The sequence below is a fragment of the Aotus nancymaae genome, unplaced genomic scaffold (assembly GCF_030222135.1).
Source record: "Aotus nancymaae isolate 86718 unplaced genomic scaffold, 86718_ANA_hifiasm-v0.15.2.pri h1tg000014l, whole genome shotgun sequence".
Taxonomy (NCBI): Eukaryota; Metazoa; Chordata; class Mammalia; order Primates; family Aotidae; genus Aotus; species Aotus nancymaae.
Genome location: NW_026988425.1, coordinates 33,984,571 through 34,011,311, shown reverse-complemented (window position 1 = coordinate 34,011,311; position 26,741 = coordinate 33,984,571). Strand labels below are relative to the sequence as shown.

At 41.3% G+C, this 26,741-nt stretch overlaps 1 protein-coding gene across 1 annotated transcript in view; it reads right to left on the bottom strand.

The window, feature by feature from the left end:
• The window catches only part of TTC23L (tetratricopeptide repeat domain 23 like), a 58,299-nt gene extending 32,110 nt beyond the window's left edge, over window positions 1-26,189 (bottom strand). Inside the window, exons 1-3 of the mRNA XM_064375919.1 lie at window positions 25,905-26,189; window positions 24,537-24,611; window positions 19,905-20,090 (exon numbers count right to left, since the gene is read on the bottom strand). Of these exons, the coding sequence (XP_064231989.1) occupies window positions 19,905-20,090; window positions 24,537-24,604 (254 nt within the window). The 5' untranslated portion in view covers window positions 24,605-24,611; window positions 25,905-26,189. The remainder of the gene's footprint in view (window positions 1-19,904; window positions 20,091-24,536; window positions 24,612-25,904) is intronic.
• Window positions 26,190-26,741: the final 552 nt, after the last annotated feature.

The following is a 26,741-nucleotide window of genomic DNA, read 5'->3' as shown; positions in this document are numbered from 1 at the left end:
TTCACAGGTCTTGAGGAAGAAGGCAGCATCACTACTTAGCTCACAGAAAACTCTGCTTCAGATACTGGAAGCCGAGATTGCCACTTTAGACCAAGAAAATAAAGTCGAAAATTGAGAGATTGTTTTGATCAAACAGGTCATTTTCCACAAGTAGGTGGGCCGTAGGGAGTGTGTGATTAAGGGCTGTGAAAACCAAATTCAGACAGTTCTTAGGAAGAAGAAAGGTGAAACTGGAGGAGCTACTGAAAACCACCCCAAATCGGCAGACACTCCTTCTGGGTTTGTGAATGGCAAATAAAACAACTACCACTCAAGAAAGTTGTTCTGAGGCAGTCCCTGAGGCTTTGCAAGCCTGCGTCCTCCCTGCCAAAGTATCCCATGCTGGTTGTGCAATTCCCAGGAGGAATACTTTCCCTGTCAGCTCAGCAGCTAATTAATCATACAGTTCCTTGCTTTGAGATAACTAGGCCCCACATTGTGGGCCTTCTGATGGAAAAGCTGAGCCTAATGATGCTTAAGTAAACTAAACGAGGATCTTAATTTAAAACAGTTTATTATATTTTAAGCCCTAAAGGGGAAAATCACTTCTTTCACCTTCCCAGAATCCACTCTGATCTCCAAAGTGGAGTGCATGAACTCTTACAGGTATGCAAGATGCCATAAGAGTGTGGGGAGGAAATCAAAACGTTTCTATTTTTTTTTTATCTGAAGCCTTTTTCTATTTTTATTACTATTTATAAAATTACATAACATCAATAGTGTTGTACACAGTCTATTTAAAATACATGTATAAAGAGTAATTGTTTGCTCAAGTTTCTTTTAGTGATAAAGGAGCTGCCTCTTGAGTTTGGATACCACTGCTCTAGACAAATGTTTTTCCAACCTTTTCAAGTATGAAAGAGCTCTTTCAATATATTTTTTTAAAAAATCACAGTTGGATGATCCAACATAACTGAACAGGAACAGCTCTGGAGTGCAGTTCCCGTGCAGTTCCCAGTGAGAACAACACAGAGGGTGAGTGATCACCACATTTCCAAATGAATTTTTACTGCCCACAGACCAGGAGATTCCCAGGTGGAAAAGCACCATGAGTCTCCAGCACGGCTGTTTCAGCCAGCACAGTGGGTCTCCACATAAAAACTCACACAAATATGGGCACTGTTTCAACTGGCACCTGAAACGCCTGGGAGACAGAGTCACCCATTCAACTAAAAAAAAGGGGACTGAAACAGGGAGCCAGGTGATCTGGCTCAGTGGGTCCCATCCCCCCACAAAGACCAGCAATCTGAAATGCTTTGGATTGAGAGTTTCACAGCAAACACGGCTCTGTGGGGGGAAGGGCATTGGCCATTACCGAGGCAGTCTGCCATTACAGAGACAGTCTGCCATTACTGAGGCAGACTGCCCTTACTGAGGCAGTTCTTACTATACCTCTATAAACAAAACTGCAAGGAAGTTCACACAGCAGCTGGGCAGAGCCCATGGAAGCTCAGCAACACCTCTGCTGGCAGACTGTGACTAGGCTACCTCCTTGCTGGACACGGCATCCCTGAAAAAAGGCAGCAGCATGTCAGGAACTTATAAATAAAGCCCCACCTTCCAAGGACAGAGGACCTGGGAAAAAAAGGCGGTTATGAGTTCCACTGCAGCAGACTTAAACGTACCTGCCCAGCAACTCTGAATGGAACAATGAAGCTCATAGCTCAGCACTTGAGCTCCTATAAGGAACACACTCTCTCCTCAAGCAGCTCCCCGACCCCTGTATATCCAAAGAGACACCTCATAAAGGACAGCTCAAGCTGACGTCTGGCGAGTATCCTTCTGGGACAAAGATAACAGAAGAAAAAACTGGCAGCAACCCTTACTGTTCTGCAGCCACTGCAGATGATCCCCAGGCAAGCAGGGTCTGGAGTGGACCTCCAGCAGTCCTACAGCAGAGGGGCCTAACTGTTAGAAGGAAAACTAAAAATCAGAAAGAAATAACTTCATCATTAACAAAAAGGACGTCCACTCAGAGACCCCATCTGAAAGTCACCAACTACAAAGACCACAGGTAGATAAATCCACAAAGATGGGAAGAAACCAGTGCAAAAAGGATGAAAACACCCAAAACCAGAACGTCTCTTCTCCTCCAAGGGATCACAACTCCTCACCAGCAAGGGAACAAAGCTGGATGAAGAATGAGTCTGAAGAACTTAAAAACCAGGCTTCAGAAACCGTGTAATAACAAACTTCTCTGAGCTAAAAGAACATGTTCTAACCCAACGCAAAGAAACTAGGAAGCTTAAAAAAAGGTTTGGTGAAATGCTAAGAGAATAAACAGCTCAGAGAAGAATATAACTAAATTGATGGAGCTGAAAAACACAACATGAGAACTTTGCAAAGCATAACCAAGTTTCAATAGCCGAATCAACCAAGCAGAAGAAAGGATATCAGAGATGGAAGATCAACTCAATGAAATAAAATGAGAAGGCAAGATTAGAGAAAAAAGAGTAAAAAGAAATGAACAAAGCCTCCAAGAAATATGGGATTATGTGAAAAGACCTAATCTATGTTTGATAGGTGTACCTGAATGTGATGGAGAGAATGAATCCAAGGTGGAATACACTTTTCAGGATATTATCCAGGAGAAATTCCCCAACCTAGCAAGGCAGGCCAATATTCAAGTCCCGGAAATACAGAGAACTCCACAAAGATATTCCTCAAGAAGAGCAACCCCAAGGCACATAATTGTCAGATTCACCAGGGTTGAAATGAAGGAAAAAATGCTAAGGGCAGCCAGAGAGAAAGGTCAAGTCACCCACAAAGGGAAGCCCATCAGACTCACAGTGGATCTCTCAGCAGAAACCCTACAAGTCAGAAGAGAGTGGGGACCAACATTCAACATCCTTAAAGAAAATAACTTGCAATCTAGAATTTCATAGCCAGCCAAACTAAGCTTCATAAGCAAAGGAGAAATAAAATCCTTTATGAACATCAATTGCTCAGAGATTTCATCACCACCAGTCCTGCTTTACAAGAGCTCCAGAAAGAAGCACTAAACATAGAATGGAACAACCAGTACCAGTCACTCCAAAAACATACCAAATGGTAAAGAGCATTGACACAATGAAGAGACTATGTCAACTAAAGGGCAAAACCACCAGCTAGCATCAAAATGGCAGGATCAAATTCACACATAAGAATATTAACCTTAAATGTTAATGGGCTAAATGCCCCAATCAAAAGACGCCGACTGGCAAATTGGATAAAAAGTCAAAACCCGCCGGGCGCGGTGGCTCACGCCTGTAATCCCAGCACTTTGGGAGGCCGAGGTGGGTGGGTCACGAGGTGAAGAGATCGAGACCATCCTGGTCAACATGGTGAAACCCTGTTTCTACTAAAAATACAAAAAATTAGCTGGGCATGGTGGCACGTGCCTGTAATCCCAGCTACTCAGGAGGCTGAGGCAGGAGAATTGCCTGAACCCAGGAGGTGGAGGTTGCGGTGAGCCAAGATCAAGCCATTGCACTCCAGCCTGGGCCACAAGAGCGAAACTCCGTCTCAAAAAAAAAAAAAAAAAAGTCAAAACCCATCAGTGTGCTGTATTCAGGAAACCCATCTCACATGCAAAGATACGCACAGGCTCAAAATAAAGGCATGGTGGAAGATTTAACAGGCAAATGGAGAGCAAAAAAAAAAAAAAAAAAAGTAGGAGTTGCAATCCTAGTCTCTGATAAAATAGACTTTAAACCAACAAAGATCAAAAGAGACAAAAAAGGGCATTACATAATGGTAAAAGGATCAATGCAATAAGAAGAGCTAACAGTCCTAAATATATACACACCTAATACAGCACCCAGATACATAAAGCAAGTTCTTAATGACCTACAAAGAGATTTAGACTCCCACACAATAGTAGTGGGAGACTTTAACACTCCACTGTCAATATTAGACAGATCAATGAGACGGAAAATTAACAAGGATATCCAGGACTTGAACTCAGATCTGGACCAAGCAAACCTAATAGACATTTACAGAACTCTCCACCCCAGATCCACAGAATATACATTCTTCTCAGCACCACATCACACCTACTCTAAAACTGACCACATAATTGAAAGTACATCACTCCTCAGCAAATGCAAAAGAACGGAAATCATAACAAACAGTCTCTCAGACCACAGTGCAATCAAATTAGAACTCAGGATTAAGAAACTAACTCAGAACCACACAACTTCATGGAAACTGAACAACTGGCTCTTGAATGTTGACTGGGTAAACAATGAAATGAAGGCAGAAATAAAGATGTTCTTTGAAACCAACGAGAATGAAGATACAACGTACCAGAATCTCTGGGACACATTTAAAGCAGTGTCTAGGAGAAAATTTATAGCAATAAATGTCCACATGAGAAGCAAGGAAAGATCTAGAATCGACACCCAGTCATTAAAATTGAAAGAGCTAGAGGAGTAAGGTTAAAAAAACTGAAAAGCTAGCAGAAGACCAGAAATAAGAAAGATCAGAGCAGAACTGAAGGAGATAGAGACCCAAAAACCTCGAAACACTTAATAAATCAAGGAGCTGGTTTTTTGAAAAGATCAATAAAATAGACTGCTAGCCAGATTAATAAAAAAGAAAAGAGAGAAGAATCAAATAGATGCAATAAAAAATGATAAAGGGGATATCACCACTGATTCCACAGATATGCAAACTACCATCAGAGATTACTACAAACAACTCTATGCACATAAACCAGTAAACCTGGAATATATGGATAAATTCCTGGACACTTGCACCCTTCCAAGCCTAAACCAGGAAGAAGTCATAAACCTGAATACACCAATAACAAGGGCTGAAGTTGAGGCAGCAATTAAGAGCCTACCACCCAAAAAAATCCCAGGTCCAGATGGGTTCACAGCCAAATTCTACCAGACATACAAAGAGGAGCTGGTACCACTCCTTCTGAAACTATTCCAAACAATCTAAAAAGAGGGAATCCTTCCCAAATCATTTTATGAGACCAACCTCATCCTGATACCAAAACCCAGCAGACACTCAACAAAAAAAACAAAACTTCAGGCCAATATCTATGATGAACATAGATGCAAAAATCTTCAATAAAATACTGGCAAACCTATTGCAACAGCACATCAAAAAGCTTATCCATCACGATCAAGTAGGCTTCATCCCAGGGATGCAAGGCTGGTTCAACATACACAAGTCTAAAAACGTAATTCACCACATAAACAGAACCAAAGACAAAAACCACATGATTATCTCAATAGATGCAGAGAAGGCCTTTGACAAAATTCAACAGCCCTTTATGCTAAAAACTCTCAATAAACTAGGTATCGACAGAACATATCACAAAATAATAAAAGCTATTTACGACGAACCTACAGCCAATATCATACTGAATGGGTAAAAGTTGGAAGCATTCCCTTTGAAATCTGCCACTAGACAAGGATGCCCTCTCTCACCACTCCTATTCAATATAGTATTGGAAGTTCTAGCTAGAGCAATCAGGCAAGAAAAAGAAATAAAGGGAATTCAATTAGGAAAGAAGCAGTCAAATTGTCTCTATTTGCAGATGACATGATTGTATATCTAGAAGACCCCATCGTCTCAGCCCAAAATCTCCTGAAACTGATGAGCAACTTCAGCAAAGTCTCAGGATACAAAATCAACGTGCAAAAATCACAAGCATTCCTATACACCAATAACAGACTTAAAGAGAGCCAAATCAAGAACGAACTGCCATTCACAATTGCTCCAAAGAGAATAAAATACCCAGGAATACAACTAACAAAGAACGTAAAGGACCTCTTCAAGGAGAACTACAAACCACTGCTCAACGAAATAAGAGAGGACACAACAGATGGAAAAACATTCCATGCTCATGGTTAGGAAGAATCAATATTGTGAAAATGGCCATACTGCCCAAAGTAATTTAAACACTCAATGCTATCTCCATCACGCTACCTATGACCCTCTTCACAGAACTGGAAAAAAAATCTTAAACTTCATATGGAAACAAAAGGGAGCCTGCATAGCCAAGTCTGTTCTACATAAAAAGAATAAAGCTAGAGACATCATGCTACCCGACTTCAAACTATACTACAAGGCTACAGTAATCAAAGCAGCATGGTAGTGGTACCAAAACAGAGATATAGACCAATGGAACAGAACAGAGGCCTCGGAGGCAACACCACACATCTACAACCATCTGATCTTTGACAAACCTCACAAAAACAAGCAATGGGGAAAGGATTTCCTGTTTAATAAATGGTGTTAGGAAAACTGGCTAGCCATGTGCAGAAAGCAGAAACTGGACCTCTTCCTGACACCTTACACTAAAATTAACTCCAGATGGATTAAAGACTTCAACATAAGACCTAACACAAGAAAAATCCTAGAAGAAAACAGAGGCACAACCATTCAGGACATAGGCATAGGCAAGGACTTCATGACTAAAACACCCAAAGCACTGGCAACAAAAGCCAAAATAGACAAATGGGATCTAATTAAACTCCAGAGCTTCTGCACAGCAAAAGAAACAATCATTAGAGTGAACCAGAAACCAACAGAATGGGAAAACATTCTTGCAATCTACCCATCTGACAAAGGGCTAATCCAGAATCTACAAAGAACTAAAACAGTTTTACATGAAAAAAACAAACCCATTCAAAAGTGGGTGAAGGACATGAACAGACACTTTTCAAAAGAAGACATGTATGAGGCCAACAAACATATGAAAAAATGCTCATCATCACTGGTCATTAGAGAAATGCAAATCAAAACCACATTCAGATGCCACATTCTCATGCCAGTTAGAATGGTGATCATTTAAAAATCTGGAGACAACTGATGCTGGAGAGGATGTGGAGAAATAGGAACACTTTTACACTGTTGGTGGGAGTGTAAATTTGTTCAATCATTGTGGAAGACTGTGTGGCAATTCCTCAAGGACTTGAAAATAGAAATTCCATTTGACCCAGAAATCCCATTACTGGGTATATATCTAAAGGATTATAAATCGTTCTATTATAAAGACACATGCACACATACGTTCACTGCAGCACTGTTTACAACAGCAAAGACCTGGAACCAATCCAAATGCTCATCAATGACAGACTGGACAGGGAAAATGTGGTACCTACACACCATGGAATATTATGCAGCCATAAAAAAACGATGAGTTCATGTCCTTTGTAGGGACATGAATGAACCTGGAAACCATCATTCTCAGCAAACTGACACAAGAACAGAAAATCAAACACCACATGTTCTCACTCATAGGCGGGTGTTGAACAGTGAGAACACATGGACACAGGGAGGCGAGCATCACACACTGGGGTCTGTTGCGGGGAACTAGGGGAAGGACAGCAGGGGGTAGGGAGTTAGGAAGGGAAAACATGGGGAGAAATGCCAGATATAGGTGATGGGGATGGAGGCAGTATATCACATTGCCATGTATGTACCTATGCAACAATACTGCATGTTCTTCACATGTAACCCAGAACCTAAAGTGCGATAAAATATACATATATATTTTTTAAAAAGAACAGCCATTAGTAATGCAACAACAACAACAAAAAATCACATGGCTTCCTCCACTTGTAATAATTATTTTCATAGCGTATACTACTTAAGAAAACTCATAATGAAAAAAGTATCGTGAATTCAGTATCAGTAACATTTTGATATAAATTTACATTTACTAATTCTAAGTATGTCTTCTTTCATGTAAAAAGAACACTCTGTATATAAGATTTACGATTGTATATATCTATGAAGCATGCTTCATAGACCATGTCACTTTTCTGTATCTGTCCTCCCAAGCCAAGGACACCACTCTTCTCTCTGCACTGACAGTGCAGCAATTTTTGAGGTACACATCAGAGGGGCAGCAAGGCCTGCTTCTGGAGCCCAAGTTTCAGAAATTACAAGGGAATATTGATGAGTTGGCAAAATGAGTCCAAAGATTGTCTAACAAATATATTGACCATTTTGCTTAAGTTTGGGTTGGGATTCTATCATTGATGTCTGCTACACTGACTCAGGCCAGAGAAACTCTGCTCAGAGCTATGCAATATTTGCAGGATGTTGTCACCAGAAAGCAGTCACCTTTGATCATCATCTATATTTAAGCAGTTACTGTGGCACAGTGATTAAAACAGCAGGGTCTAGAGCCAGACTTTCCAGGTACAGATCCCAGCTTAGCCATTTACTACTATCCTTGTGACTTGAACAGGTTACTTTATCTGTGCCTGTTTATTCAACTACAAAATGGTAATAAAAATATATCTTGTAGAGTTGTTGCAAGGATTAATTTAATATAAAAAGGATTAAACAGTGCTTGAATGAAGTGAGTTTGAAGAAATATTAGCCATTATTATTATTACCAAGGTCCATTTATCTTACTGAGTAATTTACTATATTTGTACTTATTTTGAACATTTTTGATAGTGCTGCTTACAGAATCTTTGTGAAAGGCCTGCGTTCTCAAATGCAGACTCACTTCAGGTAGGTATCAGGCTTCTTGTGGGTCAGATCACTTGGTTTTTATCATTCCTTGTTGTTTCTGTACCAGTTTTTGTATCTTTGTTTTAACCAACTAGACAAAGAAGGCAGAGTTCATGACTTAGGCTTCTTTTGCTGGATTTTGCAACGTTTGTAACAGAGCCCCATTACCTGAAAGATTCCTGGTAATAAATAATAGGCTGAATAAATTATTGTTTCATTAATAAGCAGAATTTCAGAAAACTGCTTGTCCATGTTACTGTATTTTCCTTCCTGAACACTTGAAAACAGTTCACTACTAGGTACCAAACTACCCTGGTCATCTCCGCCTGCCCTTTCTCAGCTACTGGATCACTAGGCTCTTTAGGATCATCACCAGGGCAGTGGGCTATAGAGGTCCACTTCTAGTGTCACTTGTTCTGTTTAGCCAGCCAACTGACTTTTATACACTCTGCTTTGCAAGAGCCTCACATTCTCTTGTGAATCCTATTTCATCAATTACTCCATTAAAAAATCTTTAAACCCTCTCTTCCAACTGGCTCCTTCCTCTTTGCCTAAAATCTACCTGCATCTCCTTCTCTTGTAAAATCATCTTCACTTGACTTTTCTGCCTTTTCTATCTACCCTCCTATTTCCCTTCATTCCTTCATACTATGGAGTATGCAGAATACATAGCCTAGCCTATTGGTCCCTATTTCTTCCCTTCATCCCTGGGATCTGGCTTCTCCTCCAACCATTGTAGGGAAACTGTTCTTCTGATGTCCCCTCAAAAACATCTTAATAAATGAATCCAACCACAGTGTTTCAGTACGTACTTCACTGCAGCATCAGACACTCTTACCTGTTTGGCTCCCAAGGCACCGCGCCAACTTGCTTCTCCTTTATAAATAAACCTTCTGGAATTGATTCTTTGCTAACTCTTTATCAAGGTCCTTTGTTCTCTATCATCAGTGTGTCCATTTTCCAAGTCTTTCTGTTTCTTCCACTTCTCTCTTTCCCTCTTGGAAGTTTTATCAACTCCTATTACTTCAACTTTAGCCTTCATGCTTATAATTTACCGTTTTCCCTCTTTAGTTCTGGTCTCAAATATTCCTCCATGCATAAGCCTTTCCTTCTGTCCTCTCAAGTTCTGGTCCCAAATTTCCAGCACGAGTGAAAATGTATTGCAGGTTAAGTATCCCTTATCCAAAATGCTTGGGAACAGAAGTGTTTCAGATTTCAGATATTTTTCTGGATGGGGGCATTTTGAGATTATTTGCAGATAACCAGTCGAACATCTCTAAAATCTGAAATCCAAAATGTTCCTATGAGCATTTCCTTTAAAGCGTCACAACAGCACTCAAAAAGTTTTAGATTTTGCAGCATTTTAGATTTCAGATTTTCAGATTAGCAATTCTCAATTTGTGAATTCTCTATTGCAATGCAAAATCAATACGTCAAAAACTGGACTCAGCATTCCTCTCCCAGTCCACTTCCTTTCTGACCTACTTATCTCAGAAAATGGCAATTTCAGGGGCCCGAAACATCATGGTCACTTTTGGGCCTCACTTTCACTCAACCCCAAATCGAACACCATGTCCTGCTGACTCCACCTTCATGATCTCTGTCTTTTAATAATAATTTTTGAATAGGTAACATATTTCTATAGTTGAAAAGTTAAAAATTATATGAAGTAAACATTGAGAGGTCTCACTTCCAATCCCATTCTCTTTTTTCCCAACCACCCTCTAAGTAACTTTTTTTGTTTCATTCTTGTGTACCCTTCAGTGTTTCTTTATTTAAAAATAAGCATACATTGTAATTTCTTACTCCCTCTTTCTTACACAAAAAAGAGGTATGTTATAAACACCATACTGCATTGTGCATTCTCTTTTCCCTAAAGATGTATCCAAGAGATCTTTCCCTAGAAGGACATAGATATAGAAGGATATAGATATTCTTTTTTAAAACTGCATATATCCCACTGTGTGTATGTACTAGTTTCCTATTGATGGATACTTGCTTGTTTCCAATCTTTTACTATCATGAACAATGCTGCAAAGAATAATCTTGTCCATATGTTATCAGTGTGTATTTAGGCAAGATTCCCAAAAGTGGGTTTCTGGTTTAACAATAAATGTGTCTGTCTTTCATAGACTCTTGAATCCTTACCTTCTCACCCATTCTCTCTGTCAGCCTAGTTTTAGACCTAGATGACTGAGATGGCTTCTATTCTATCACTGCTAGATTAACCTTACCAAAAGCACACTTTGATATTTTTATCATCCTGCTGGAAAAATCTCTAATAGTGCTTCTTGCCTAACAAACACAAGACAAATTCCTTAGCCTGTATTTAAAACCACACCATGGCCTGCCCAATGTACCCTTCTCCTTTTTAGGTTTGTCTTACCAGTCCTAACCTTGACCAGACAAGGCTGCTCTGCTGCTCCACAGACGTTACACTTTCCTTCCTCATGCCTTGGCCCACACCTTCCTCTTCATCAGAAATGCCCACCCCTTCTTCCACCTACTCAAACCCTAGGCCTTTTTTACACCCCTTGAATCTACCTCCCCCTTGAATCTATCATCTCAGCCAGAAATGATTTCACCCAACCTTCCCTAAGCCCGTTATTTAAATCAATTACATGGCATTTACCTTATAATGCCTTCCCTTATAGTTATGTCTCTAGGTAGTTCACCTTCCACACTAAGTTGTAAAATCTTTGGGGGCTTTTTTACGTTACATTTCCCAAAGTGTTCACGGCATTTCACATATACAAGTTTCTCACTAAATACTCACTGAGTGTTTATTGACAGAAATCAGCGTTTGGCTGCTGGAAAAGGCTCAGAGTGAAATAAGGAAAGCAGGGTTGATGACTATAAAACACGTATGGGTGCACTGAAGCATGAACACACGCAGACACACACATCCGCCTACACAGGAGGCCAGCTCATATATTCTGTCCACTTTAAAGCAGTTAAGGATGAATGACAACACCACCAAGTGGAGCTGAGCAAGCACTTCATCTCTCTTGAAGATCTGCCATTTTTCAAAGCCTTACTTATTTTATTCCATGGACCAGACACTAAAAAAGTTTAAGTGAAGAAACTGAAATAAAAGCTTAAGTGAAGAAACCGAACTATGACTGAAATAAGAGGCACTGGGCTATTCTCAAAGAAAGCTTACAGTCATAACCTATTCTAAAAAAAACTCTAGGCTGCTGTCAGAAAATCTGAGTTCAAGTCTAGCCTCCACTATACCACGTGGGTACTTCATCCTGACTAGCAGGCTGTTTTTCCCATCTAGGAAAAACAAAAAAACTCTTCCGAACAGGAAAACTTGTTTCTCCTCCAACTTATTGCCTCAACTTAGTTCTCTATTCATGCAGCAAGAAAAACTTTGAGTTAGAGAGAAAAGGATTTATCACGATCTTTTGTGATATAACCTGTTTACTTACCTTGACTTAACTTGGAGTCTAATTGGAAAAGCAAAACTCAAAGGCAGTTTGTGGCTCATTATGGAAGGAGTTGATTTTAGAAAATCTAGGCCAACCTCCTTCTAGACCTACCCTAGTCATCTTCAATGCAAGACAGACGAGGCAGCATCTGGCCCTGCTCTAGGCTCAGAGAAATCTCCCGTTCAAATGCCTTCCTCGCCAGTTCAAGTTCATCACTTCAAGTAGACTCCCAAGGAGTGTACTTGTCTCTACCAAACCAAGTTGCAATGACCTATCAGCTGCCAAATCCATGGGTCTCTCCTCAGCCTTTACCTTATCTGACCTTCCTCCACCATCTGAACTGCTGAAACCACACTGCACTTCTTTTCGAAACCCTCTCTCCTCCCTCAGCTTCCATGACACGGCTCCTCCTGAGTCTTCTATTTCCTTTGCTGGCCCCTTTTTCCCTTCCTCAGTCCTAAAGCTCTTGCTCTCCAGTCTTCAGTCCTCTGTTCTCTTCCCCTCTCTGGCACCCAGACTGGAATACAGTGGTGTGATCTCAGCTCACGGCAACCTCCGCCTCCCAGGGTTCAAGCAGTTCTCTTGCCTCAGCCTCCCGAGTAGCTAGGACTACAGACATACACCACTACACTTGGCTAATTTTTGTATTTTTAGTAGAGACGGGGTTTCACCATGTTGACCAACCTGGTCTCGAACTCTTGACCTCAAGTGATCCACCTGCCTCAGCCTCCCAAAGTGCTGGGATTACAGGCATGAACCACCACACCCAGCCTCTACACACTACTTCTGATCAAGCTCATCTACTCCTTTGGCCTCAACGGGCTCCTATGTGCTCATCTCTCCCAAACTAACATCTTTCCTGAGCTCTAGACCTGGTTTCAGTTGCCTACTGAACATTTCAGTTGCCTACCGATGCTCTAGTCCTGCTTTCAGTTGCCTACTGAACAGATGTGATCCAGCCTGTCAGAAACCAAACTCAGTAGCTTCTTCCCCCTTCCTCCATGATATGGTATGGCCATGTTCCCACCCAAATCTCATCTTGAATTGTAGTTCCCATAATCCCCATATGTCATGTGACGCAATTGAATCATGGGGGCAGGGTTTTCCCATGGTGTTCTTGTGACAGTGAATAAGTCTCATGAGATCTGATGGTTTTATAAAGGGCAGTTCCCCTGCATACTCTTTTGCCTGCTGCCTTGTTAGACGTGCTTTTGCTCCTCCTTGGCCTTCCACCATGATTGTGAGGTTTCCCAAACCATGTGCAACTGTGAATCTATTAAACTTCTTTTTCTTTATAAATGACAGTCTTGAGTATGTCTTTATTAGCAGCATGAGAACAGACTAATACACTCCACCACTTGGTCTTTCCCTTTAATTCTCTATTTCAGTTAATTGTCCAGGTCATGCCTGTTTCAATTTCAACTCTTCCCTGTCCTTCCCGCTCCATACTGAATGGGCCATTAAATGTCACCAATTCTACATTTTAGGTTATCTTTTCTGCATTCCTATGGCCATAGCCAATGCCCTCATCGACTCTCATCTGGGCAGGATAATGGCCTAACTGGTCTTCACCTCTTCTTTCTCTACCAGTCCAACCCATCCTGGAGTCTCTCATTTTATACACAAGCTTGATTATTGGCACCTCACTTCACACCTTTTAATAACTCGCCGAACTCACTGGTATCTGGGCCCAAATTACCTTTTCACTCCCATTTCCAAGCATGATCTGTCTGTCCTAAGGTGTCTTCTGTCTTATCTTAACCCCCTGGATCTACAGAGAAGCTGCAATATTCCGTGTAAGGAGTTTTATATAGAGTGCCCTCCTCTCACTTCCTATGCCTTAGATCAACACGTATAAAGGACCAACTTTGTACTCTCTACTTCTCCCCTCAAAATCTACTTGGGTGCCCAGTGCCATGGCTCATGCCTATAATCCCAGCACTTTGGGAGGCTGAGTTGGGAGGATCACTTGAGGCCAGGAGTCTGAGATCAGCCTGGTCAACATAGCAAGACCCCATCTCTACAAAAATAAAAATATAAAAAATAAAAAAATCTACTTGATAAACCTATTCTCATCCTTTATAGACAGGACAAATATTACTTTCTCTCTGCAGCCTTTCCTGACTTTCCTCAATGGCAAAACCACTGAACTACCTCATTTGTACTCCTCAGAATTTTGTTCCTACCTCTAGAATGGTATGTATCATAAGACCCCTGTATGTCCTAGAGCATAGGGACCACCAGTATTGATTTATGTATCGCCAGCATTGAGCGCAAGTACCACCAGGTTTATAACAAGAACTCTGTAAGTACTGAAGTAGCAAATCCCTAAATTTGACTTTTAATCATGAAGGCAGTAAGTTTTTGAGAAAATCAGTCTCAGGGGAATAGAGAGATTTCAATTAAGGAAGGATGGAACCCCTAGGGGAAGATCCTTCCTGGTGACTCTCAAATCTCACAGAGGTGGCTGCCTGCTCTGCAAGTAAGTAAGGACGTTCTCCTCTCCCTAGCCACAGCACCTTCTTTCAGAACACAACACATGTGTTCTTAAAGCATAAAAGGGCCTCACTGTGCCCCCACTGTGACCCACAGCATCAGGTCCTAATGCAGTGATGTTGGTTACTCGGGATCCTGCCACATCAATGAAGAATCTAAAGTTGCATTAAAAACAAATGGGTGTAAAAGGGCCTACAGAGCCCTAAGAAGGAGAATATATTCTGGGATTAATAACTGAGAAGTGAATTCAATTTTAATTTTTTCAAAAGCTTTGCTTTCTGATATCTAGCCTCATTATGGCCCAAGAATATTGCTTCCCTTATCCTGTAGCCTTCAAATCACTTAAGCCCATAAAGCACTTAATTCGTATTACAAATTAGGCCCCCCCCTTCAGACTGAGGTCTCCGAATTACTTGAACAAGCCCTAGGCCAGTGGCTCAGTTCTTAAGCAGTAATATGCTGATCCATATTGTGTACAAGGGACTGCTCTAGATCAAATGAGACCAGTCCCTCCCCTGAGGGAGCTTCGATGTCAGAGGCAGAAGCATTTAAAGCATATATGAGCATAGTACAATGAGTTCCACGGTAAAAATGTATGCAGTCCACATAGGGGGACATGTCTGGTCAAGGAACAGAGAGCCTTGAGCTGGCTATGTCCCTGGCTCCAGAAATGTGCTCTCTCCTTAGTGTATCACCCAATATTTATTCAGCCTTTACTACAAAGTTTCTACTTTCATGGAACTTTCACTTGGGTTCCAGTTTTAGCAAATAGATTCCTGTCTTATTTCCTTACACTGGAGTACCTTCCAGAAGTACCATTTCTCTAGGATGAGGGCCCTCCTTACCTTTCACTAAGCCAAACCTTCCAGGGACTTGAGTTCTACCTTTGGAATTCAAGTCCCATTATTGGGTCTGCCTCCCTGATGCTGAGTGTACATCCCTGCCTGTCCTTCCCCTACTGTCCTACGGCTAGAACCCCTGATACTGTCTTTGCCAACTGTGCCCCAGTGTCCTCATCCATAAACTGAGGATAATAACAGTATCTCCCTCCAAGGAATATTGTGAGGACTAATGAGACTAGTTTGGCACATGCTAAATACTCAATAACTGTCAGGATCATCATTATCTTTATTACTAAGATCCTTGCCACACTGTCTCCCTCATCCATGGACTTTCCTTCCTGATAATGTGTAAGCTAGGAGCAAGAAGGGGCCCTCCTTGTCATGCCCACTCTCACTGAGGTTGTAGGGGCTCAGTTCAGCCTTCAAAGGCTGTCCACCCAAACCCAGCTGGGGAAACCAAGTACCTCTCAATGTCAAGTAGCCATAGGCTAGGTTGGTCAGAGCTCGTGCACATTTCCAGTGACGGTCCCCAAAAATAATCCGAGAAAGGATGACACATCGAATCAGCTCCTTGTTTGCTTGAGTATTCTGTAGAGTACAGAAGTGATTATATTTTTTGGAAAGGAGAAGTCTCTAGCCCATGGACTTGTCACTAGAACACAGGACTGAATTTACCTGTCATCTGTTTTCTCTTCTTCTTTCTTCTCATCCTGTGTCCAATTCATTAGGTCGGGTTGGATCCACATTCCCCCTAAATACTAAAACCAAGCTCTTCTCCTCATTTCTGCCATGGGTACCTAGTCCACGCCACCTTCACCTTTTAGCTGGCTGGCCACAGCAGTCCTTCCAACTGCTTCCTCTCTGGCCCCTAAAGTCTACTTTCTACATAATACTTTCTAGCCCGAGTTACTTCTTTTAACCTTTTATCATAAAAAATTTATTAATATATAAATATAGACAGCATGAAGAACGAATCATGTAACTTGATCAGTGATCTACTCCTGACCAATCTTGTTTCATATCTAGACCCCTCATCCACCCATCCTTACCTTATACTGAAGCAAATCAGATATTCTATTGTTGCCTCTATAAACATTTCATAAGTACCTCTAAAAGATATGGACTCAGAAAAATAACAATAAATCATTATCTCACCAAAATATAACAGTAATTCCTTAAAATCAAATATCTAATCATAGACATCTAATTTTTTAAATAGTTTGAGTCTCTTCAGTCTCTTTTCATCTATAGGCTACCTTTCCATTTCTAATTTTTTTTCTTATAAATTATTTGAAAAAGCTGAGTCATTTGGTCTAGTATTTCCCACAGACATAAATTTTGATGACTGTGTCCTCGTGGTGTCTCATCATTTCCCTCCATTCTCTGTTCTACCTTTATATTAGCAGTTGGATTTAGAAGTGTGGTTAATTTTAGCTTTGAATTCTTTTTTTTACAAAATGACTTCATGGCTAATGGTATGGTCTTCCAGCAGAATACATCTACTATCTGGTTGTTTTTTTTTTTTTTTTTCCCAGATATTAGGAAAACTACATGGAAATAAAAGATTATAAAATGCTAATATACTAATCCTATCACTCCTCCTTCATACGTTATCTCGAATAATTTTACAAGAAGAATTTCTCCTCCTCTACTTTTGTTACCCAATAGTACAGTTCATATTGGAAAGGCAGGACACATGGTTTATCCTTCCACTTTCTTTAATAGCTTTCAGAAAAACGGATTTGTTCACTAGCATCCTCTAATTGTGACCAAATAGCTTATTGATTATTATTAGAAACTTATGGATTTTTAAACATATTTTATGTGCCAGTATAATATTAAGATGTAAATTAGATCATGACTTTCCTGTTCAAAATCCTCCAACAGCTTCGCACTTTTTGTTGTTAACATAATTCAAAGTCCTTACTATGGCCTCGAAGGCGCTGCATAATCTGATCCAACCCCAATCACCTCTGAACTTCATTTTCTACTCTCTCCTCCTACTTCGTCTGTTAGAATACACTGACCAGCAGTGGTTCCTGAACATCGCCAAATAACTTCCAATGCAGGGCTGTGCGTGTGCTATTCCCTCCACTTGGTACACTCTTCCATGTCATTCACTTTTTCATTTCATTTCCACTTCTCTTATCAACAGGCCTTTTTTGGCCAGCTTATCTAAAATAGACTCCACTTCATCACTCAATACCCCATTACCTATTTTATTTTTTTCTTCATGGCACTTACTTCTACCTGATAGTGTATTAGCCATTACTTTTGTTTGTCTATTATCTCCCCAAATAGAATATAAGTCCCTTGAGGACAGAAGTTTATTCCTCATGTTCACTGTTATCTGCCCAGTGCACACAGGTGTAACCTGCTGAATAATCAAATATTAGCAAGGATAAAGATGGAGTTGGGGAAATAGTCCCCCTACCCTATAGAACTGACATGTAGAGCTCTCTAAGAAATCACAGAACTGCATCTTCAAGTCATACTTTTCAGTGACTTTACAAACACAGTCATTATTGGCTGCACCAGTCAATATGGTCAGGCATTTTTTCTTGGTAAAGTGAAAATAACACTTCAAGGAATCAAAAACCTAAAGTTTCAGCCATAGTTCTAACATTTGTTTACTGATTGTGTTGCTTTGGGAAAGTCACCTTGATCTCAGCTTCCTTTTATGAGGGTCGGAAACCTGTATTTTCTACCTCATGGAGTTACCATAAGGAAAAAAAAATATTCAATGTTGTTAAGTGCAGTCTAAATGTAACCCATTTGAAGAGTAATGTACAGGTAATTAAAGTAACCCATTTAAAGAGTAATGTAAGATACAACAGTACCGTAGGTGATTCCAAGGAATACACTCCTTCCTGATTCCTATCTTCTACCCAGTTTCATGTTTTATCTGCCCCCTGCTCAAATATACAGAAGCAAGCAATGGTAGAAGGACACTTCCCCTGATGCTTCCAAAACATCCATTTAGTCAGCATTTTTGAAAGTTCACCAGGGACTGACCACAGCAAATACTAAGATCTCTTTTGAGGAAGAAGCATCACACCATCAAAAAATCACTAGAATGAGAGATCAAAGCTTTAGCTCCGGATATTGTGTATTTATCCTCGAGCTCCTTGACTTGGAGAAATGGGGACAACCAATATGGGCTCCAGATGTCACCTCAGCACTATTGCTGCTGATGTGGCATCCCCTACCCTTCAGGGCTAGGAGTACTGGGTTGGGTTAGATTAAAAAAAAAAACTTTATTGAGATATAACTGATATGTAAAGAACTATATATGTTCATTGTATACAATTTGATGAGTTTGAGATTTGAGTTAGATTTCTCTCCTAAGATCTAAATCTTTGTCATTATCCACTCTGGCCAAGGAGTTTTCAAGACTTAAAAACCCCCACTTACATTACATGGCAGATGGCAATTGTCTGTTTTTAGAAATGATCCTTCTAGCCTGGATTTGTGAAACACTAATGGGTCCAGGCCAGGATGATTATCCTTTGCAAGGTCTTTGGGTCATTTACAGAGATAAATTTACAAATATCCATCTAGAGAGATACCTCAGAGGTAAATAACAGAAAATAAAACCTCTCTAGATTACTTTTCTCCCTTGACTAGGAGGAGTCAGGAAGTCAAGGCACAAACTCTTCTGTTGATAAATCATGCTCTGGAAGCAGGCTGGTGCCTATGTTCTAATAATGAGAGTCGATGTCTTGCTGTTTCAGGTTCCTGGATCTTGAACACTCATGCTTACACATCTGCTCTGAGATCTTTGACTCAAGTCTTTGACTTGCTCTTAGAAAAGCATACTTGCACTCTTTGACCTCTGCTGCTACCTCCTGTTTCTGGCCCTTTGTTTTGTTTATGATTCCACTGTAACCAAAGGCATCTGACCCATATCCTTTCCAGGCCTGAGCTTAGACCTGCCTGGCTACCCTATTCTCAACCACCTGCCTTACTATCTTAGCCTTTTTGCTACCTAAAAGGTAGCATCCTGAAACCTTACAGGATATATATTTTTCAAATTTTAAGTTAAAGGTAACAGCAACAAAAATAACCAAATTATAAGTTTTAGGTTTTTTAAAATTTAATTTTATTTTTTTAGAGACAAGGTCTCATTCTGTCACCCAGGCTGGAAGGCAGTGGTACAATCACGGCTCACTATGGCCTCAATTTCCTGGACACAAGCTATCCTCCTGTCTCAGCTTCCCAAGTAGCTTGGCACCACAGGCTCCCTCCACCATGCCTGGCTGATTTTTAATATTTTGTAGAGATAGGGTCTCACTATGTTACTCAGGCTGGCCTCAAGAGATCCTCCCGCCTTTGTTTCCCACGGTGTTGGGATTACAGGTATGAACCACTTGTACCCAGCCTAATTTTTAGCTTAAAGCTAGGAGCACAAATGCCCCAAGGAAGAACTGACAATGAACCATGCGTGGAACCAGAAGGTGGGCTGCCTACCTAAGTATGCTCTGCTTTGTTTACTCCTACTCACAAAGAAATATGACACCTTCCTCTGTTTCATATGCTTCAATCTGTATTTAAGGCAAAGCTTCGCTAATCATGAACATACTTTTAAATGGAAACAAAATTTTAGTGAGCTTTTTGTTTTATCATTTTTTCCTTAATCAGCTGAACTACTCTCTTCTGGGATTCAGCTAATTTCTCTTTGGGATGAGACATACAGTCTATGGCCTCCTCCTCCTCTTTAGCTTTAGTTTCTTCTTCACTCTCTTCAGACCCACCAGTGGGATACAACTCATCTGTTTGCTGAGGAGCTGAGATCTCGGTTTGCTGTGACCTGTAGGTATGAGAGAGGCAGAGATTCAGGATTTAACCTTTGTCATCTCAAACAAGGTAAAATTGAAGGGCATAGCTGCTCTCCCAGCTGGGGGATAGGGACATGCCTTCTAACATAAACTTGAAAGAATAAAGCCAGGCAGTAAACTCATGTCACCCTCAAAGCCTAGCATTAAGACAGCAATGTGGTGGTTCAAATTAAGCTGATTTATAAAGTTGCAGCTCTGCTGCTTACTAACCACATGACCCTAACCAAGTTATTAATTTACCTCTCTGTATAATGAGAATATGAATGCCTACTTGATGAGGGCATGGGATTAAATGAGATAATACTCATAAATCACTTAGCACAGTGTGTGGCATTTACCATGTGTTCTTTAATGTTACCTATTAGTATTAATTATCATTAGCTCCATGACAGGGCTTCTTCATCTACAAATAAGGGTGTTGAATTGGAGGATCCCTAAAAAATCTGTGTTCTAAAATTCTGATCCAAACAAGAAAAGAAAATGGATGTAATGAAATAAAGGAAAGGAAACCAACATTTTGAGGCTATACTCTGCATGTCTTCTTTCACATATCTTAAAAGTTTCAACGTGTGGTGGCCAAGAAATGAGGACATGGGTCCCACCAGAGAGAGGGAGGGAACCCCATAGTGCATCAAGTGCAGAGTTGGAGAAGAAATACCCTTAGTTGTGTTAAAAAGAACTATATCCTAACATCACCAGAAAAATCAATAAAGTACTACAGAAGAAACAGAATTTTGAGATCTTAAGAGCAACAATAGAAATTTTAAGTGTAAATAAGTCTCCCAAAGGACTCATCTATCTTTGTACTCACAATAACTCAAAAATTCAGCCACTGCATAGTTTTAAAATTTTACCTTTCTTTGCCACTGATTATGCTTAAATAGTGAATGTTCAATGTTTAAATAAAAAAGAAAATTCAGAAAAGCACAAAAAGAAAATAACTGCCAAGTGTAATCTTTTACTCCAGGTTTGAAAAATGGCATGCTGATATCCTTCTAGGTTCCTGTTCTAATTAACTTATCAAGAGGCATGTGGGCAAACCAGGTTGTGTAGATAGGAGAGCAACATTTCTTCAGGCCCAGGAGCAGATAGGCTCGCCTTCTGCCCACAGACGAGCATGCTTTCAGCAGACAAGCTAACTTGATGAGACAGCCAGGGAAGGTTGGCAACACGACCCGATCAGAAGACAGGTGATAAACTTCCTTTTCTCTGCCTGGTGAGTTCCATACTCCTCCTTCAAGACACAAGTCAGATGTCATCACTCCTGGAAGGCTTTCAGTAGAGTAGCAATAAAGGCAGCCTCCAAAGGGCTTTCAAAAATTTCCCCCAAACTGCTACTACACTGTGATTTTTTTTTTTACTGTTTATTTTTATTTTTTTATTGTTGTTTCTTTGGTTTGTTTCTGAGTCTTCTTTGCCTCCTGGCAAAGTAAACTCCACCAGGGCAGGTGCTGAGCCTCATTTGTTTCTGAAAACCTGGTATCTGGCTGATAGTAAAAACAAATAATGGCCTGTTAAATGATGAACAGATGAATGAGAAAAGAATGATCAGTCTTTAGAATGTTTGAAAAATATTGAGGAGAGAGGAAATCTGTGGCAAGAGATCGTAAGTTGGCTGGCTCTGGGCAAGCTAGCCCTGCTCTGCAAGGAGCAGTTAAAAAAAAAAAAAGAGAGAACATACCTCAGTAGAAAATTTTGCTTAAGCTGCATATTTCTGAGACCAAGAGCAGAAGTTAAATCTACTGGAATCACCAAACAGATTGCAAATTATGGATATCAAAAATTATAAGACTGAAATATTTTAAATTAAGCCTTGAATAACATTAAGCTAAGAACAAAGGAAGCAAGCTTCAACCTCAGGGACTTCAAAGGAATTTGAAACATTGAGGTCTTGACAAATGCTTTGAGAACGTAAATCCCTGAACTAGCTTTGAACATCATGTTATAAAAGGTGACAAAGATGGCTGGAGAATCCTGACCAGTGAGACATCTCTAAGGATGGTCAGAATAAAAAGAATAGGAGGTTGAATGAAAGGTCTGCCTGGTCAGGCTTATGACTTCTTCCATATGTTATCATCATAAATATGAATTCTGATTAGTAATGTCCAATATAAATTATCTCATTATTTCCCAGATATTTTACTGTGAACTTAACATTTTTGTGAACTTCAATTTTTATAGTCATGTAATCCTTAACCACAAGATATTTTATGAATTTAAACTTATGCTTTCCAGGCTGGGAACAGTGGCTCACGCCTGTAATCCCAGCACTTTGGGAAACTGAGGCACATGGATCACTTGTGGTCAGGAGTTTGAGACCAGCCTGGCCAACATGGCGGAACCCTGTCTCTACTAAAAAATACCAAAATGAGCCTGTAATCCCAGCTACTCAGGAGGCTGAGGCATGAGAATGGCTTGAATCTAGGAGGCAGAGGTTGCAGTGAGCCAAGATCACGCCAATGCACTCCATCCTGGATGACAAAGCAAGACTCTGTCTCAAAAAAAAAAAAATTACACTATCCAATATTGTAACCACTAGCCACATGTGGCTATCAAGCACATGAAATATTGCTAGCTGAATTGAGATGTGCTGTAAATGTAAAATATGCACTCTATTTTAAAGAGTATAAAAAGTTAATAAAGTATTTAATAATTTTAGCATATTTTGTATATATTGAAATAAAGAAAATATAGTATTGAAATTAAATTCATGTGTTTCATTTCTTTAATGTGGGTAGCAGAAAATTTTAAATTACATATGTAGCTTGCATTATATATCTTTTTTTTTTTTTGAGTTGGAGTCTTGCTCTGTCGCCCAGGCTGGAGTACAATGGTGCGATCTTGGCTCACTGCAACCTCTGTCTCCTGGGTTCAAGTGATTCTCCTGCCTCAGCCTCCTGAGTAGCTGGGATTACAGGTGTGTACCACTATGACTGGCTAATTTTTGTATTTTTAGTAGAGACAGGGTTTCACCATGTTGCTCAGGCTGGTCTTGAACTCCTGACCTTATGATCCACCCGCCTCGGCCTCCCAAAGTGCTGGGATTACAGGTGTGAGCCACCGTGCCTGGCCGACTTGCATTATATTTCTATTTGATGGTACTGGTACAGAGCAACGGTTTGCAACTAAGGATGACTTTGCCCCCGGGGGAAATCTGACAACATCTGGAGACATTTTTGCTTGTCACAACTGGAGTTAGTGCTACTAGCATCTAGTGGATAGCGGCCAGGGATGCTGATAAAAATCTTATATAGGACAACCCTCCACAACAAAGTTATCCAACCCAAATGTCAATAGTACAGAGATGGAGAAACCCTGGTATAGAGAATGGTTAAAGAATAGACTCTAGCTAGACACGGCGGCTCATGCCTGTAATCCCAGCACTTTGAGAGGCTGAGGCAGGAGGATCTCTTGAGCCCAGGAGTTCAAGACCAGTCCAGGCCACATCATGAGAACCCATCTCTACAAAAATTTAAAAATTAGTCAGGTATAGTAGTGTATGCCTGTAGTCTCAGCTACTCGGAAGACTAAGGTGGGAGGATTGCTTGAGCCCAAGAGGCTGAGGCTGCAGTGAGCCGTGATTGTACCACTGCACTCCAGCCTGGGTGACAGAGCTAGACTGTCTCTAAAAACAAAACAAAACAAGAATGAACTCTGGAGTCAGAATGCCCAGTTTAAATACCACTTACTAGCTATGCAACTTTGGGCAAACTGCCTATATATCTCTTTGATTCACATTCAGCTATAAAATATGCCAATAATAATACCTCCTTCACAGGGTTTGGGGAGATTAAATCAGCTAAGATGTTTAAGGTACTTAGAACAGAGCCTGGCACATAGTATGTGACAATAGGAAAGTTTTATTTACTCTATTTCATAAAACTTAATTTTCTCATTAACTTTGTTATAGTTAATTCTCCACAACTTTGCCAATCTTGTTATAACTAATCTAACTAATCTATTTTTATTTTTAAAAACTTTTAAAATTCCCTTAAGTCAAAAAAAAAAAGCAATCTTCTATCATGCATAGGTTGTAAATACAAATAGGTATTATAATAGTCATTATTAAAGCACATCACAGAAATACAACCTTCTTTGTTTTTTGAGACAGGGTCTCTGTCACCCAGACTGAAGTGCAGTGGTGCGACTTCAGCTTGTCTCAACCTCCCTCCCGGATTCAAGCGATTCTCCTGCCTCAGCCTTCCCATTAGCTGGGATTACAGACGCTCCACTACCGCCTGAATGATTTCTGTATTTTCAGTACAGACCAGGTTTCACCATGTTGGCCTGGCTGGTCATGAACCCTTCTCTTTTATATAATGTTCATGCAAAGCTCCTCACCTAGGCTTGCCTTAAACAGGAGGTCTAGTGTTTCAGCCCAGTGAGTACCTCTGATGTCAAAATTCTGTGATACTTACGAAGGGAAGCAGAAATCCCAGTCGATATCATTGCTAGCAGTTGGGATACGGATGGGGCTGGCTCGCATCTTCTTCCTATAAGAATAAGATAAGGTCAGCTTTGGGAGAAAAGCCTGGGTGTCTGTTCTGTTTTCCCCCTCCGAGATGCTATTAACATTAAACTGCTCAAATATATAACCCATCCTAAATCCACAGACTACGCATACTCAGATATGGAGACCGCTGGAAAACAGAAGTTAAAGACATTTGCCAAATTAAATGTCTAAGTTAATTTCTTTCCCCTGATTTCAACTCTACCCTACTTCTCCAAAATCCCTGGCCTTTACGTCTCAAAGCAAGCATATTTACAGCTCATGGGTCATTGAAACTATGGTCACCTACTCAACTCACATACTATTTTGGCAGGTCTGAGGGCAAGACGTATTTAAGCAAAGCAACCAGTTCTCGGTAATAAACGAAGCACAGCCAGTGTATTGGTTAATTCTGCTTTTTTTCCCTGGAGCCATTTCACTAATTAATAGCAGCTTCTAGTAAAGGGGTTAAAATTAACAAGGCAGGCACGGTGGCTCACACCTGTAATCTCAGCACTGTGAGAAGTCATGTGGATCATCTGAGGTCAGGAGTTCGAGACCAGCCTGGCTAATATGGTGAAACCCCGTCTCTACGAAAAATACAAAAATTAGTTGGGCGTGGTGGTGGGTGCTTGTAGTTCCAGCTACTCGAGGCTGAGGCAGGAGAATAGAACCTGGGAGGCGGAGGTTGCAGTGAGCCAAGATCGCCTCAAAATAAAATAATAAATAAAATTCATGTGTCTATTTTGCTTGTGATTGTTAGATGATAGGGGGAACCTCTGAAGCATATGACGAAAAATGTGATTTCTAAATACAGTATTTGTGAAATTCAACCCTCAAGTAAGGCTATGCCAATCGCTTAAATCGAATCCAAATCGAAAGCAGTTATTTATTGAACGTTAACATCCAAGTCGCCTCTCATTTCACCCTCCAGAATCACTCATTCCTGCCGAGCCCTGAGTAGTTTTCTGACCCAGGCTCCAGAAAATCAGAAGCGGAGACTCACTATTTTCTCTTTTTAACCTCCACTTTCAACAATATGCCCACAGCAAGGAGTTCTGATCTCTCAAACTCCCGGACTCTGTTCCTATGACGTTCCGCCTGGCGCTGAACACCAAACTCTGGCCCCCGTCTCAAGTACAAATCGCTACTCTCTTCCCGCAGTGGTTCCGCGGTAACTCCGTAAGCTCTGTCGCTGCGGGCCGAGCTCTGCTCAGCGCTGCCCTGGGCTCCTTCCCTGACGTCGGTACCCCCACCGCGGACGCTCTAAGAGGACGCGCGAGCGCGGGCGGCGCACCTGGCCCAGGGCGGGGAGGCCAGGCCCCGGAACCAGCGTCCCCGCTCCCTCAGCCTGGCTGCGCGGCTTCCTCGAGCTGCGTCGACCTCCTGACCCTGGCCGACCTCTGTCCGGGAGCCAAAGCGGTTCCTCGCGGAAACTACACAGCCCGGGAGATCCCCCGTTAGCTTCCGCAGCCCAGGTTCCGGCCTAGGAGACAATAACGTTGCCACGGGAACGGAACGCTCCTGGGCTGCTGGGAGCGCCTGAAGCCCTGGCGCCGAGGAGCACTTCCGCTTCGGAGAATCTCAGTCTGCTTTGGCCTATCGCAGTTCTTACCGCACCCTCCGCTTTCCCGTCCCCTCAACGCCTCGGACTCGCCCCACAACTGGCGTCGGCATATTGTATCTCACGAGACCTTACCCCTCCGAGTGAAGGCGCAAGAAGAGATAACATTCCGTCCAACGATGGAAGGGAGCGCCGGGCCCCACGACCCTACCTGTTTAAAGCTGCGAGGTGTGCGAGCTGATTCGGCGACGACCCCCGGCCACGGTGCACCCCCCACAGCAACTCGGGAGTTCTGGTTCTCTGGACCCCAGAGGAAAGGCTCAGATATGGCTGTTGGCTGTGCTGGCACCATCTGTGTTACCCAGTAAGATTGGAGCTAGGCATGGTTAGGAAAGCGGATTGCAGGAAGCGAATGGAGTAAGAAATTGACTACTAGATCTGCTAATGGTTAGCTGTTCTGCAAGGGAGTTGGGCACATTTAGCGCTTAGCCCTAAATTGTGTGGCCATATCTTACCCTTTCGTTGGCCTGGAATACACAGAGTGTGGCATCCACACAGGGTGCAGAGGCA